This window comes from Lytechinus pictus, chromosome 2, assembly GCF_037042905.1.
Source record: "Lytechinus pictus isolate F3 Inbred chromosome 2, Lp3.0, whole genome shotgun sequence".
In the NCBI taxonomy this organism is placed as follows: domain Eukaryota; kingdom Metazoa; phylum Echinodermata; class Echinoidea; order Temnopleuroida; family Toxopneustidae; genus Lytechinus; species Lytechinus pictus.
Genome location: NC_087246.1, coordinates 66996698 through 67013886, shown reverse-complemented (window position 1 = coordinate 67013886; position 17189 = coordinate 66996698). Strand labels below are relative to the sequence as shown.

General features: G+C 38.8%; 1 protein-coding gene across 1 annotated transcript; it reads right to left on the bottom strand.

Annotated features, from left to right (window-relative positions):
- Positions 1-1191: 1191 nt before the first annotated feature.
- LOC129255126 (zinc finger protein 521-like) lies at positions 1192-15948 on the bottom strand. Its single transcript, XM_064095470.1, has 4 exons — positions 15844-15948; positions 12640-12708; positions 9499-9714; positions 1192-8559 (listed from the first exon to the last, which is right to left on the bottom strand). The coding sequence occupies exons 2-4, from the start codon at positions 12647-12649 to the stop codon at positions 4265-4267; spliced, it is 4521 nt and encodes a 1506-aa protein (XP_063951540.1). The 5' UTR covers positions 12650-12708; positions 15844-15948; the 3' UTR covers positions 1192-4264.
- Positions 15949-17189: the final 1241 nt, after the last annotated feature.

The following is a 17189-nucleotide window of genomic DNA, read 5'->3' as shown; positions in this document are numbered from 1 at the left end:
AAATTAACTTTCAGAGTTCTTTCCCTCTCTCCTTTAGGAACTCTTTTTCTCTTGTTTTGTCTTAATATAAGTGATAGTTCATGAACAGGTATAACACTACACACACACAAATATATATGTTGTGTGTATGTTTATATAAATTCCCCTCTTTACTCGCATTGTCTTTCCTCTATGTGGCAGAATGGGGGAGGGGTGCCGCTAATATGGATCCACTTAAAAATCTGTTTAAAAAATAAAAATTGATTGATACTTTAAGGAGTTAAATTTAACTCCTTAACTCTCCTTAAAGTAAATCTTCGTCGGGTTTGGGGAAAATGCAAGAGCAACATGTCATTTCCACATTTCTTATTAAAATTCACAATCTCCCCCTTTTTCACTGCCACAATGAGACTCCTTCATCTATACACACACCGTCGGAATCAGTTATTTCCATATCCCCGCGGTATTAATAGCGCGACTTTTCTCTTCCCTTTTCCTCACCAATACTAGTAGTAAATGTATGTTTCGTACTGATTTTTCCCGGTACGATGGAATTTGAAAGTATCTTTGTTCATAATGTACTTCGTGCATAGACTCCCCTTCCTGAACAATCACACCACATTGAACCCTCCCCCAGCTTTTTTCATTTTTTCTCTCTCCCCCTCCCTACTTCTCTCTCTGAACTCGCTCTTTCTTTCTCTCCAACTCTCTCCCGTATCTCAATTTTCATTTCTCTTTTTCTCTTAACCTCCCATTTTTAAAAGCCCCCCCCCCCCCCGACCGAGGAACGAGTTGATTCTTAAAAGAAAGAAAAAAGTAGCGCAAAATAATGGGTACAGTTGTATCAGTTATATTTACATTTTCATTGACTTTTACAACACATTTTATCTACATTAAAAATATTTAAAAAAGAAAACCTATTACTGTTAGCAACACAGTAACAAAAATCAGTGATTTCCCCGACAGCTGTTATAAGCTACTAAAATCCTTGTTTCTGATCGGTTCAGAACAAGTTCGTCAGTGAAAATTATTGATTCTTTGTTTCATACAACACTCCCTTGGTCATAGTTAAACCAAATTTCAGAAACATTTCTTGCAACGATTCATATCCCACAATCTGAAATTCTTTAGATGGTGAGTTAGGTATGTATTCGGGTTTAAAATCATGTTTGTATTAATTCATAGCAAAGGAGACACAGCTCTACTCGTTCATGGTTTCATACTAAAAATGCGATGCTTTCTCATTTATTATTTGTCAAATATAAACTCTAGAACAAACTCTGTCATAAACAAGAAGAAAAGAAAACTCAACTAGAAATATCACTGAAGGCGATTAATGCCCCTGTCCCATGGCGTTACCATGGATGTGCAGGTTTGAATACATATGAAAAAAACTCTTGAATGCCTTTACCCAAAGATGAAATATTTGTGCTAACTTTCATGAGCACTGGCTAAAAAATGGGAAGTAGTTTAATCCACAACTTTTCCGGTATTTTTGTCTATAATATGTGGTTACTAAGGCAACACAATTTCTGACAAATGCAAAAAAATGTGTGTGGCACATCTTTACCTCAAGACCAATGTGTGAGCCAAATTTCATGATCGTTGGTTGAAAAAATGGTAACGTATAGTTCGAATAATGTTTTTACCTAATTTTCGCCATATAATATGTTGTTACCATGGCAACACGATTTCTGACACACAATTCATTTTGCACATCTTCACCTCAAGACCAAAGAAAGCGCCAAATTTCATGAGAATTGGTTGGAAACTGATGAACCAGTTCGAATCGCAATGTTTTTAACCTCATTTTCGCCATATAATATTTCGTTACCATAGCAACACGATTTCTGACACACACAAAAATGTGCCTTGCACACCTTTACCCTAAGACCAATGTAGGCCTATGTTCCGAATTTCATGAAAATTTGTCAAAATTGAGGAAGAACTTCGATGCTAAGATGTGCAACGGGCCGAACGACCGCCCGATCGTAGACTGATTCCCATATACCCCCTTCAACCTTTGTTTGGTGAGGGTTTAAAAGGTATTAATTCAAGATTCACATTTTCCGAAAAAATAAACGTTGTTTTCCAACGAGTTTTTCTTCTTCTTTTTTGTAAGATTTGACATCAAAATACAATGTTCTTCATTTTGTGGGGGTAAATACTCAAAATTGAAATATAATATTAAAAAAATATGAATTTCATTGGTATAAAAAAAATAGCGACACCCTTCGCGTGTCTAAACACCGTTGATTTTTCTTTACGATCGGACCTTTCGCATCTGAAATAAAAACTAGCTCTGATAAGATAAAACCCATATAAACATAGTGCCATCCGAATAGTGTGCATAAGATTTGAACGTTAGTAGCAATCGTGTCTTATGAAAATGTTCCATCGAAAATTTTGCTAAAATATTCATTTACGTAATCATTTTCAATTTCACGACAACCTTCAACAAATTATCTTTTACATAATACACCTAGTGTTTATCTACATGTATCATATCCGCATATAGAAAATACGTCTACGTTCGAGTCATTTACATTGTGAGTCTTTTACAAAAAAAAAACAACTAATGATTAATCATTTCACTCCTACAAAACGCAGAACACACTTTAGATGAAAATAGGATGTGTTGCAAAATTGAAAATTACAAGTGTTCAATATTGAAATATTCAGTCACTGTTTACTCACAGTTTAAAAAAAGTGTAGAATAAATTTAGGCATTAAAAAAAAAGTAATTGCAAAATCGCTCAAATTTCCTTTGGGGTCAGGAGAGTGTCTCAAATGTTATTGGGAACTGGAGGAACATGTAGGCCTTCATTTATTTTGCTTATCAAGACTGGTGATCTTTTGCCCTTATCTTTTGGAAATTATGTGTTTTTTCTATTTCCTCCCTTCTTGACAAAATTCCGATTGAAGTCAATCACTGTGATCTGAACAAAACTTTAAATAAATCAGTAATTACTTTAAATAACGTGGCACCTACGTCGAAATGACAGGAAAAAAAGGAATCAAGGTCAAACCAAGTTATTCCTTCTTGTTAGCTTAGTTATAAAATAAAGTATTAAAAAAAGAATAGAGTAAGACTTCAAGCCTATATATCGAACTTAAAAATAATGTAAATGTTAAAAAAAAAGACTAACTGGATGAAAAAGCTAATTTCAGTTATTCATGAGTCACTTTGTTCTAACATGTGATTTAAAAAAACCCATAGAAAACTGGATATTGTATTCCTACTATCTGTGTCAAAGAAAACACATGTAGCTATAAATTAGGGAAAAGAAGAGGCATTTACTCTAATTTATTAATCTATCAACATCAAGAGCGGGTTTGATATACATCAAAATCATATTCTCATTCGTAAATAATCAGTGGTCGAAACAAAAGGTGAAAATATGAGACTAATGATCAGGGGCTATTTTTCACTGCTCACCCTGAAAGTATTATCTAATGAAAAAAAAAACCAAAATAAGTGGAACGCCTCTGGCAGTCTCACCTGCATTACGCGATTCAATATAGCAGCAGTGCTGACTTCGAAAAAAACTATACCATACAATAATAAAATACTTGATTACTCTTATGTCTAAGTTTCATGAATTAGATCTACAAACGTTCAAAGTTATGATGGCAATTCTGCAAATTCCAAACATGGCCAAAGTTCGTTGACCCTAAATGACAATTGAGCTTGGTCATATGGCCTGTAATTCAGGCTAGGCAGGAAGTTCATTGATACACCGGTACCCTTATGCCCGCCCTTATGTCTACCCTTATGTCTAAGTTTCATGAACTAGATCAATAAACTTTCAAAGTTATGACGACATTTCAAAAACTTTACCCGAGTTAAGATTTTGATTCCCCCAACATGGTCAAAGTTCATTGACCCTAAATTACCTTTGAACTTGGTCAAGTGACCTGAAACTCAGGCAGGATGTTCAGTAATACTTGATTACCCTTATGTCCAAGTTTCATGAACTGGGTCTATATACCCCCTAACTTCCTCATGACATTTTAAAAACCTGATAAGATTTCAATGTTGACGGCGCCGCCGCCGTCGGAAGAGCGGCGCCTATATAGTCTCGCTCTGCTATGCAGACGAGACGAAAACCAGTCCAGATTGCAATAGTATGTACATGTATGATTATCAAACATTCCAAAAATAATGATTTTACAAAACTTGTACATGTACATATTTACATATATGTAAACTTCATCATCATGTATCATTTAGAATCAACAGAAGCTATGCCTTGTGCCTATAACTAATTCTACTAAAATCACACTATTCAGATTGCCTATGTTCTACCGATACCATGGCAACATCTTGACTACTACTGACTTCCTGTTCCACCATACCAGACTCTCCTTCACCCATACCCTCATCCATTAATGCTTCCTCTTCTTCATCATCTAGATTGTCCGGGACAATGGTTGGCAGCAGACTGCTCTGGATCTTGTGCACCTTCTTGAGGTGACGGCGAAGGTTCTTGGCCAGGGTAAAATTATCCTTGCAGATCTCGCATTGGTGGGTAGAAGACATGCGGGATTTGGAGTGGGTCCTCATGTGCACCTGCACATGGAATTTCCTAGAGAACATCTTGCCACAGTGAGGACACATGAACGGACGTACGCCACTATGTGACTGCATGTGGACTTTCCGGTTCTCCTTGCGGGCAAATCTCTTGTCGCAGATAGGACATTGATAAGGTTTCTCACCGCTATGTGATCGCATGTGTATGGTGAGGTTCCGGGCCAGCGCAAAGACCTTGTTGCACTCACCGCAAGTATACTTCTTCCCATCATGGTGGATGCGCATGTGGCCCTGGAGATTGCTAAGACAGGGAAAGCTCTTCCCACATTTAGTGCAGTCATACGTCTTTGACTTCCCAACCACATCCGACTCAGAGTGGACGCGGAAGTAATGGTGCTGCATTTCCAGGACAGACTGAAAAACTTCAGGGCACACTGAACACTTCACTGTAGGCTTGTTGAGGTGAAGCTTCATATGGTTGCTGAGGCTGAAGAGTGATGCAAAACTCTGCTTGCATTCTCCACAATTGAATTTGCTCTCTTGATGGCACTGTGGGTGAGATTTAGCATGGTTCATTAGTTCAGCGGGAAAGAAGAAAGACTGGTTGCAGTTCATGCACTTGTGGTGTCTACTGTCCATTCCATGCTCAATAGCATGAGCTTGAATGTCATTGGCACAACTGAACAAAGCTCTGCAGATTGGACAGCGGTACTCTTTGTCGGGATAGGAATGTTCTATGAGGTGACATTGGAGTTTAGCAGGGGAATCAAAGACTTGGCGGCAGAGCTTACATTCGTGTAGGACACCTTCTGCAAGGACATGTGATGTTACATGTAGTTGGATCTCTGCCTCTGTGGCAAAAGTCTTTTGACATTTAATGCACTGGTAGGTTTTCCCTGTAGAGCTACCGACAGCATTTGCATTAGCCTCTCTGTTGGATGTTGCCTGGCTATGAACCTGCATGTGAATGACTAACTCTTCTTGTGTTTCAAACTTGACCCTGCAAACAGTACACCTATGCACGGCTACAATAGAATCAGGGACTATTTCTCCTTTGGCATTTGAAAACTGTCCCCCAAGCTGATTGACTGAGGTTGGCTTTGTGACACCATGAAACTGAGCTTCAAGGGTTGTTTTGACACAGCGCATGCAGCTGAAACACGGCCGCCCATCACTGTCAAGCTTTGGTACCACATCGGCTCTGCTTGCAAATGCCTTCCCGCATAAATAGCAAGGATAGAGCTCTTGACCAGACAATGATGATACAATCTGAGTATGATGGCGAGCATGCAGTTGTAGTTCTACCAAAGACGTCAACTGCTGAAGACAAACCAAGCAGCGGATTCTCTCTGAACCTAAAGACAAATCTATATTGTGTCTCTGGGTGTGATCAAGGAATTCCGCTTCAGAGCGCAATGACTGGTGGCAGACCTGACAAACACAAGGTTGCTGAGGACTATCAGAACGGGGTGACACTGCTGGTGATTTGGATGATCGAGCGATTTGGGCTAAGGTTTGTTTTTCCTGCATACTGTGATTATTCAAATGCTTCATCATTTCAAACTTTGATTTGAACTTCTCTGGACAAATCTGACATGAAAACTTTCCTTTGATATGGTCTGCAATATTGATGGACTGGGTCATTTCCATTTTGATAGTAGCACTCCTGGCCTTGATGTTGTGCTCTGTTTCCCGATGCTTCTCCAAAAGGGATTTTAGAGGAAACATGATATCACAGATCTGACAGGTAAAACATCCGGCCACTTCATCAGAAGCACTGTCTTCTTTGGGCTTTGGACTTTTCATACTGCTTTCTGACGTCACTGAGCCCCTTTTCGCACTATCAACAGAAGTCCTTCCGTGAATCTCCTCAGGAGTCTCAGTTGGCTCACCAGGTTTTGAAAGAGTACTGCTCCCACCGACATGGTCATGTGCTGCCTGCAAGTGGATATCAAGAGCCTCCTGGGATTGGTAAGGAGCATTACAGAATGGGCAACGAAACTGATTCGAATGTGTAGTGAGATGGCACTGGAACTCTACATCGGATGCAAAGTTTTGACTGCAGAATATACATTTGAAGGGTTGTACCATTTTGAGATGTTCTGATTTTACATGATTCAACAGTTCTGCTTCAGCATTGTACACTACTCCACATTTAGTGCAGCTAAAGATCTTGTATTCATTACTGTGTTTCACAGCAAAGTGCACCTGAATAGAAACCTTAGAGTCAAAGACCTCTTTGCAGAGGGAACATTTGAAAAGATGGTGAGCGTGGATTTCAAACAGATGTTTCTGGAGTTCATCTGGCTTTTTAAAAGATTTTCCACAATCTTTACACACATACTCCTTGGACACACTCTTGAAATGGGTTAAGACATGTACAAGCAGTTGTTCTTTGTTGGAAAATTCATTGTGGCAGGTGGGACAAGATGCCTTAGTCTCCTCATTTGTAGAATCTTCACCGGTTTGTGATTGGTGTTCTTGATCCTCTGGTGGCGATACTGAAATGGAAACAGGGGTTGGTAAGGGGCTGGTGGCTGGCTCTTTCTTCACCACTTTTGTTTCCTTTTTTACGTCCTTAGTAACTTTGAATGTGGGAATCGAAATAGGAGGTGGGGACAGTTTGTCAGCATTAGATTTGCTACTGGAGTGATTCCCACTTAGCTGATCTTTAAGGATACTACCAGAACTTGAGCTACAAGTAGATTCGGAATTTAAGTAAACAGGAGTGTGGGAGCTCTTGTGAAAAACTTCAATGTGAAGTTGCAGCTGCTCAATGGAGTCAAAGAGGTTTTGCTTGATGCAATATGGGCAAGGGTACTTCATTTTGTCTAAAGGTTTACAGTGACTTCTCTTCATATGTTCTTGGAGGTACCGTTCGTTGGGGTATGTTTTGGTGCAGTGAGGGCACTGAAGCTTGGAACAATCCTTGGCATTGTCAAAAGAATTATGGACATTCCTGAAATGATCCATGAGAGCTACCTCACTTGGGAAGGCTGCATTACAGTATGGGCAGACAAGTTTGCCATCTTCCCGGTAAGAAATAAGTCCAGTCATAGAATGCACACCTTTAACATGTTCATGTAGCTCAGTCATAGAGCTGAACTTCATTGTGCAGTATCCACAGATGAAATTGCAAGCTTCGTCCCCACTTTGTAGGTTTTTCACTTCATTCTCATGAAGGGCTGAAATGTGCTCTTTCAGGTTAAACAGACTTGGATACTCCTTCCCACAATAGTGGCAGACATAGCTCTGTGGTGTTGAAGGAGATTTTATGTGTATCTGCTGGATGTGTATGCTCAGGGATTCTGCATTTGGGAAATTTGTCCATGAGCAGTGAGGACAATTCAAGGATATATCTGGTGTTCCACTCTGACTATTTGGTTGGGATGAGCTGGAAGGCTCCATTATGATGCTGTGATTGCTATTGTCCTGGACATCCAGCTTATTGGGTCGATTGGATTTAACCTCCCCATCAGGATACTCTACTGCCACACCACTGCTGCTTGCATGTTGGGCCATGTGCTCATCTAGTTGCTCTGCTGATAAGAAATAAACAGAGCACTGATCACACTTGAAAGCTAGATCTTCTTCAGGGCTAGACTTACTGCATGTGTTCTGGTGGAGCACCAGAGCTCGACTAGTTAGAAAGCCACGGTTGCAAGTTGGACAAAGGTGCAGGCTAGCGGGTCCTTGTTTCTTCACACTGCCTTTAATATGAGTTTGGATATGAGTCTTGAGATGATCGCTGCGGGCATATGCTCCGTCACAGTATGGACAGTGGTACTTCTTGAAGCCAGTGTGTAGCTTCACATGCCGATCCAAACTCCTCTTATGTTTGAAGAGGCGAGCGCAGTAAGTGCATTCAAATTTAAGCTTATCTCTGTGGCTCTGCTCATGAATTTTCAAGAAGCGAAGTCTTGAGAAGGACTTATCGCAGTACTGGCAGGGATACGGTAAGGACTTATCAACTGCAGAGACAAGTCCCTTGTGTTCAAGTCGATATTGGGCTTCTCCCTCAACGTCACCCGCAATCAAACTGTCATCTGTAAAAGAAAAAAGGTAATCAGGGGTGAAGTGAAAAGCTACAAATGACATTTGATGATCTTATCATAATTACACCTCAAGGGAATGATCATATCTAAGTTTAAATCTTATCTTGGAGAAAAATATAATTCATTATTCCCATTAGACAATTCTCTTCATTGTGTTCACCTTAGCTGATTCCCATGGGTAGTGACTCATGGATGGAGAAATCCTGATCTATATATATTCACCTGAATGATGGCTTGGTATAACAATATCAAAATGGAAAGATGCTTTAAAGTAACTGACGGCTTAAGCCAACAACCAAGAAACATGTAAAATGTGAATAGTACTTGGCCAATGTCTTACAGTTCCTTTGCATAGGTAAGCCTTAGATCACCACTTGTTTTTGTGACAAACACAATGATAACTGTTGTTTGAATAGCATCACTAATAGTAGTGTATCTCAACATTTCTCTCTATAATTCTTACTAAATTAAGATGTATTCCTCAGCACTATAAAACAAAACTCAGTGAACAAACATACGTATTATCATAGAAAATATACTTTTTTACTTTCTTATAGCATTTCTTAAACCCTAATTACAAATGATATAATGAATGCTATAATTTCTTTTTATATGGAAACTATATAACAAACATGCTATTCTACAGCAACATGAAAGCCAAAATCAAGCGATGTGGCAAATAGAGAGAGAGACATAGAGAGATGGCAAACTTATAATAAATTTTATCAACTTATTGGTACAGAAATTGGACAGAAAATCCAAACAAAGTATTAGACGCAAATGTCAACTTTGCATGTTTTCTTTCAAAAACTAAATAACATAGTACAGTTACAGTAAGAATGTATCACAGATTTCCAAAATTAGTTGAATATTATTCCAATTGCCTCATGCACCAAGGACTAAAAATGAGACGTTTAATTTCAAGTGTACCTGACTGGCAGTCTTTATTTCTATGATCCATAAAGTCCGTAATACTGTTGAAGGTCTCACTGCAGACATCGCACTTGTATATCTCTTCTTCCTCGTCATCATCATTCTCGTCTTCCCCGTCATCTCCATCATCGTCATCTTCATCCTCTTCCTCTGCCGTGTCACCAGCCTTTTCGGATGCAGCATCCATCTCCATGGCGACATCAGTATTCTCTCCTGGTAACAAAAAATCAAAGATTGGAAATCGTTTTGAAAGACCAATGGTATTTATTTCAGCAAAACTATTTTCTTTCATAAAAATGAAAAATGCTTTAAAGTTTAGTTAGGCACCCAACCAGAATAAATATAATTGTGTATTTTTCTATTCTGAATTTCTCAAGCATGGAACGAGCTGAAAATGTATATACAGGATATAATAATTGTTTGTAACTTTTTGATATGTAACCACTAATTTGAAAAGAGAAATGTGAATATTACCGAGGATGGGTAACGACTATCTTCAAATTCAAAATTCCAAATTTCATAACGAATCAACGCAGTAAAACATAGAGATTTAACTGCCATCAAAGTTTTGAAATACTTAAGTATTAGATGGCTTTATTGGACCTTTATAAAGTCTTTCAACATGCTTTAGAATTCATAACGTCGCATTTTTACTTTTTGTATTTTCTATAACTTTCTTTTTCATCTGTTTTTTTCAAAGTAATTACGTTATACATTGCATTCATTTGGGGGTTTGCTCCTCTTGTGACCACATACAAAACCAATGGGAGGAAGATTTACATTCTTCGGATACCTTACAGCTCATAATATTTTTCATTATCGCAATATGATTGGTACAGACTGTGGGAGTGCGAAAAGGAAGGTCCATGCAAGAAATAATTCATATCGCTAATAGCATGCATCATCATCATCATTCCAGAACATCACGAAAAATATCGTTCAACAATGATCCCAACCATCCCCCTTCTTGTCCCCCGTTTCTGCATTCTCATCATGTCGCGCTCCCGTCTTGTGAGACCTTCTTTTCATCAAAATTCAAATCGCCTTAACCAAGTTGAACGTTTTCAAGCGGGATGAGGCATGCAACTCAGCACTTCTATCAAACACTATTATTATATCCCCCATAGTTCCCTAGCGATGGGCGGAAGTCATATCTAGAGTGGTTGATGCCTCTACCACATGACATCATCTCACATCGCATATCCCATAATTCCCTCGCCATCCTCTCGGGAGCTCGGTCACTGGGGTAATTTGGTTCAAGTCATTAGTCGTGTTTGCGGGCTGTTTTTCTCCCCGAGGGAAAGGCAAGCGGGAGGGACGTAAAAAGGGGAAAAACAAAATCCCTCTCTTCTTTTAATGTTTGATGTATTCTGTTGATAGTGATTCATTGAAATCCAAGATAAGACGCTTCGGTTTGTATTCGTCTGTAAATGCTGCAAATACCATTGCGCTTGGTTAACCTAAATCATTCTATTCTTTGAAAATGCACATCTTTAAGGAAAAAAGGTGGGTGCAATATCTCCGGCGTCATTACTTTTTATGCATTTTGCAAAGCCGAGAGCGGGGTAGTCACTTTTACTTCACCGAGTTCAGGGTGTGGGAATTAACATGGCAACCATTCTAGCATTGTTATTGGCGTATCCTCTAAACGCGATTTCTCTCGGCACGCCTCTAACAAATAATGTTTGGGCTTTTTTGACAATACCAGTGCTTCACAATAGGCAATAATGGTTATCACATTACCACTTGAAATACTAATAAAATATTGACATTTGTCTTCGATTTAACCAATAAAAACTGATAGTATTGGACCGGTTTGAACTTATATAGCGTACAATCGCTATAAGGGAGTACAGTAATGGGTAGTTGGAAACTGGTTTAAGAGGCTATCACGTGGTGTACATAATTATATTATGGGGTTTTTCTGAGATAACTGGAGATAGACAGCGACAGGATTTCATCGTCCCCATCATGAACAATTTCAAACAAGACCACTATCTTGTTGCAATTAGTAATACCTCACCTTGACCCCCAATATACATATCAACAATGTCTTGCGTGGAGTTGAGACAGTGAACGAAACGCATTCCTATGGCAGTTTATTGCGCCGGTATTACCAGTAATCAACGAAACAATCTGATTTAATCGTGAATGCAAAATCTTGATATTGCAATGCATAAATTTCTAGAAATGCTGAGCTTTATTTGGGCAAGTGACTGGAACGAAAGACTATCAATACTGCAGCTTGAAGCTTGCAAACAAAGTCGCCATAAATCCTCCACCAACCCTCTGGGGACCGGAGTCCTCCGCAGCTTTGGAGAAGGATGCCTATCGTATATGAAAAGCAGCGTTGCCCGATCCGCCGCTCGCAGAGGAGGAAAATACGCCACTAGAATTGGAAACTAACTGGAGATCCTCCTTCTTCTAAAGACACACCATTCCAGATATTCAATAGTTACTTCGTCAAATAATATATGATTGAAGAAGGTGAGAGGAAGGATAAAAAATAAGTCTCTTCGACACTGACAGAATCCCTGTGACCTCTTCGAATTTCTTCCAATAACTGAGCGGCATCGGTATTTCAGATCGAGTCTACACTCCAGCCACCTGACTGCAGCAGTTATTATTATTATAATGATTAAAATAAATACCTATATAGAGTTATGATTACAATTTTTCATTTGAAAGAAGTTCACAGTCGAGACAACACATTCAGAAGGGTAATAGGCTTGAGTATCAAGAAAGAAAATGATAATCTCAAAGGAAATGAAATCAAACCCACCTTCTTTTAAATGATTTTTTTTATCGCGCCCGAACATGCTAGACAAAATAATAAAGGCCTCATACAGTAAGCAAGACGTCGCTCTGAAATTTTACAGATAACAAATGATGTAAGTGGATTTTTCGGTCACAGCTTCAACAATCTTTCAAATTATGGAATAAACTGTACCTTCAAGACTACGACGACACAATTCTCATGGCGCATCGTCTCTCTTGGGCAACAACTGATCAAAATGGAACTTGACTCTGACCAAACAACGTGTCTCAAATATAATACCAGGCTCTAACTGGCCAAGTAATGCTTGTTCGCTGGAGAGCTTGGCTAAAGAAAGATTGTCCATGCAGCTATGAACTTACCCGCCATCATATCGTTGCCTGTCGGTGATTCATTGGCAGGGTCGTTGGTGAGTTCCCCAGGGGTGGCTTCTGCAAGTGAAAGATGGAAAGAACAGTCCCTGAGAGAGTTAGCAAGATGGCCTCATGTTTTCCATTAATGGAATCTGAATCATGCATTATACACCAAGTGGACTTCTTCGAGAGAGAGGATTGATGCGTTTTCCTAATGGATGTTTCTGCGTTTCCTTATCTCTCCGAAGAATCTAAGGAAAACAGTATTCTCGTTTGAATAATGATACAAGATGACTGGGTGTTGTCGGTATACTCCTCATGACTTATTTCGGGTTTTTTATGTTGGCTGGACGGTGGGGGTTTGCCCCGTTGGGGAATAATGTGTTGAGATGCCGTCTGATTCATACCAATGATAAAATAATTATTCAACGATCTCTTAAGTATCCACAATTGATTCTGATACCAAGAAAAGGAATTTCTGTCGAAGGTGATGAAGGGTTTGGACAGAATCACGAAATGTTCGGGATAATTTGTAATTTGTCCCCTGCGGTAACAAACATGAATCTCGAAATCTTTTTTCTCACAAACTCACTTTCTTTTTCTCTATCTCTTTCAATATCTAATGAGCCAATGCATTTTATAAATTCATGTTATCACTGCAGTACGTTTCCGTTTGACATAGTGTAGGCCCTGTTTGCTATAAATTTCAAACAAATATGCAGAGAAAACGGTGCGAGTAGGCTTATCTTTATCAGCCCATCTGAAAATGCGCTTACTAAATAAATGTTTAACTTTGTAGCACAGATTCATAATTACTCTGAAGAGGGGAGGGAGATAGATGCAGGGGTAGGGGAGTCACCAAGTCCATCTGATGAAACCTAAAGAATTCACCTTCAATTCGACCTTATATTAAACATCCAAAAACAAACTGCGTGATTTAAGAGGACAACCTATCACCTAATGAGCACAAATATGTCTGCATTTCTTTGGGGAAAAGAGCTGAAGAACAAGCACTCCAAACATCTTTGACGTGGGATGAGTCAAGGCTCGGAAGCTGCCAAGATTCAACACCCCTCGAGACTGGATGAAATGTCTTTTCTGGAGGAAGATGGGGAGCTAGACATCCTGGGAGGGATCAAACCCTGACAGCTTCGAGCTACGAAAGGAAGGAAGTATCCACTTAGTTTCTTTTGACTCACAGATAATGAGAACCACTCACATCATCCCCACCCCTCAGTCTTCCCATTTCTCTTTCTCTGTCCCTTTGACTTGAAGCCCCTCTCTGATACATCCCTCTGAAACTGTTCTTCTGTTCTGTCACCCCCCCCCCCCCGTCCTCTCTATAATGTTATCAATAGATTCTTGAATAATTATTATTTGAGACCAATGGGAAGTAAATCCCAACTGTCTGCATCTTCCTCTCCTGGTTACAACTTAAATCAATTATTGGAGACTGGCAAACATTTCAATTCATTTATTCTTTTTTTCCATTAAAAAACATCAAAATTTGTACAGTTGAAATACACATGTACAAAAAAATAGATCAAATACATAAGCATAGTAAATTAATATTGTAAGTGATAGAAATGAATGGAAAATGGAACACCTGTAGAAAGCTTTTTTGAAAAAGCTTGTAAATGGCAGGAGTCCAAAAGTTAACAAAATACAAATATAATAATGATATTAATAATATTAGATAGTTCGTGTATTTGAATTCAACGTCTTACCCCCCTGTCCAACCCCCCACCCCATCTCTCGCTCAGGTAGAATTCAAAATTAATATAGGCTAAAATTTAAATTGAAATAAAATTAATATGAATAAACAAATAAACTTTAAGGCTTTTTTTTAAGTATTCAAAAAGACATTCTCCGTAATAGAAGTTGGTAATGAGTTCCATACTGTGGGCCCTGTACATCTAACTGTTTTTTGCATATACTGCTTATCAATATTCCAGGCCCCCGTCTTACAAAGATCGATCCAATCAATCGTAACTCATCAGTGTATTAATTTCTTCTAAAGGAAATTTGTACGATGTCAAGAAATCAATGAATTTATGGATATACATTCATATCTAAAAATGTTATTTGAACAATTATGTATTTTATATGTTGACCTTGCTGGCCGTCCATAGTTGCGATTGATCAGATTAATCTCAATTCTTTGTAAGACGGGGCCCAGATATTTAATTTTTTACTGTTTCGAGTGTTATATTTTGCGAATCATAGAATTAGTTTCAAACATATTGGCAAAACAACGATATGTTGTTCCAAATTTCAATCATTGATACCTTCTGACATTCATCACACTGCAACCCTTGGCGACACACCCAAAGGCGTTCCTATAAAATAGCCTTTCATGTATTTATCATTATTGTTTTTTTTTTTTCAAACTTCCTATCCTATATACAAACTATTCATCGATGCAATATAATTTAATAATAATACTAGTAGGCCTAAATAGAAAACAAATTTATGTAGCTAATATGGATTAAGGATTAGTTTTTTTTGCCCTTGTCATCGGATCTAAGACCCATCTATGCTTATATATTTTCATTCAATCAATCATAATTAACGACACTCTAGTGGGCATATATCAAGGATCATGACGATTATTTTCAAACACCATAATTGGACAAGATATTTATCAAAGCTAGACATCAAAAATAAAGAAAGGAAAACACCCTGAAAGTTTGATTACGGATTCTACAGGCCTCATTGGCATGCTGTAGTTTTGTCTAATTTGAATTATTCAGTACAAATCGCCCTACTGGGAGACATTTCGTATTCTGTGCATTGATCAACAGTTTGTGACGAGCAAATATCAATAGAATCTGCCATTTCTCACAATGCCATATAACAACGGTAAGATGGTGCAAAAGAGTGAGCTGGTATAGGGGGAAGAACATGACAACGGGAAGGGTTTTTGTCAGAGGGGCAAAAATAACCAAATTTTTGTATAAATAGTACATACACGCGAGAGAGCGAAGTGAGAGAATTTTGTGTGAGTATATTCAAACTGAATTTTTAAGATTTTGAGCATACTTGCTGCGTGTGGCATTGGGCGAAATGATGATCAAAATAGAAGAAGTAATGTGATGTTTGATTGTCGACAATATATTCCATAAACCGCCATTTTCCAGGCACACTGTTCCAAACAAGCTTCTATGAAAACAAATCTAATCATAAGCCATGAAAATGGTACTATATACCCACCATCAAAAGCCGCGATCTTTTCTAAGGCAACATCTCCTCCACCATTCTCCGGATCGCATCCTGTTCCATCATCCGCCAGAGATGGTTGTTTCTCATCTTCACTCACTTCTCCTGAAGAAAAAGACAAAAACAGAGATAGAGAATTAATGTGATATATTCTAATCAAATTTTAATAAATGGTGTGGTGATGGAAAGTAGGTCACGGGGAGATGGGGGTCACGAGGATTGTGTCTCATAGTCAGTATGCCATGCAAATGGACAATCAGTTTTTGGAAGACAGAAAACTCGTATTGATGACATCGTCGATTAGCGGAGCCGATACAAAGGAGTGCTATTATGGGCATTTCCACTATTACATCATAGAAAACGACATACGATTCGCTGTCCCGAAGGTTCGAGAGCCCCCGAAAATAAATCAAGGTTCGTCATTTTCGTAATAACAAAACTCACTTCATTTTGGACTAACAAAACTTGGGAATCACGAATAACGTTTTCAGATTAACGAACCTTCGGAAGAATTCCATAATAACGACCCACTATATTTTTCATTTTGGACTTAAAAGATATTTTGATATTCAAAATAGTTATTATTCATACAGTAAAATACTAGGAGGCAGGGGCAAACTGGCCCTACTCACTCACCCCCCCCCCCCCCCTTCACCCGACAGAATGTTATCAGTTTTTCTTGTAAAATAGAAAACTGATAGCGAAGGAGGTGACCTTTTGCCGATCGTGACGAGGTTTTCCATGAACACCATATAGCCCCACACAGTGGCGTACCGTGGGTCACGGCATTGGGGGGGGGGGGGCACCAGCAAAAATTTTGGGTCACTTAATGCTTGCTTTCAGTTGCTAAGTATACTGACCTAATAGAGGCATTTTAAGGACAGTGCCATTAAACGGATATGTATCTCACTGATCAAATAATGCGAGCGCGAAGCCCGAGCTGAATTTTTTTGTATATATTGACCCCAAACAGGGACATTTTAAAGACTGTATTTTAGGGATCCATTATGAGTATACATATCTCACCATAGCCATCTAATGCGGGTGTCAAGCGCTAGTTGATTTTGTTAGAATAACGTCTAAACCCGTGAAGCACTTGTAGTCTTTGTAATCATGATGAACATACACATCTCACTATAAATCAAACACTGCGAACGCGAAGCGCGAGCTGAAAATTTAGGAAATTCAGATCTGTAGAGGGGCATATTCTGAGGCTTGTTTGTAGGAATTCACCAAGACCATACGTATTTCACTAACCAAATGATGCGAGCGCGAAGCGCGAGCAGAATTTTTTTTTAATTCAGATCAGAAAAAGGGACATTTAAAGGACTGATTTTAGG

What these genes read in the sequence shown, in the direction of transcription:
- LOC129255126 (XM_064095470.1), bottom strand. An exon ending in AAATAAAGACTGCCAGTCAG is followed by an intron (nt 8,560 to 9,498) that starts GTACACTTGAAA and finishes TTTCTTTTACAG; the next exon opens with ATGACAGTTTGATTGCGGGT.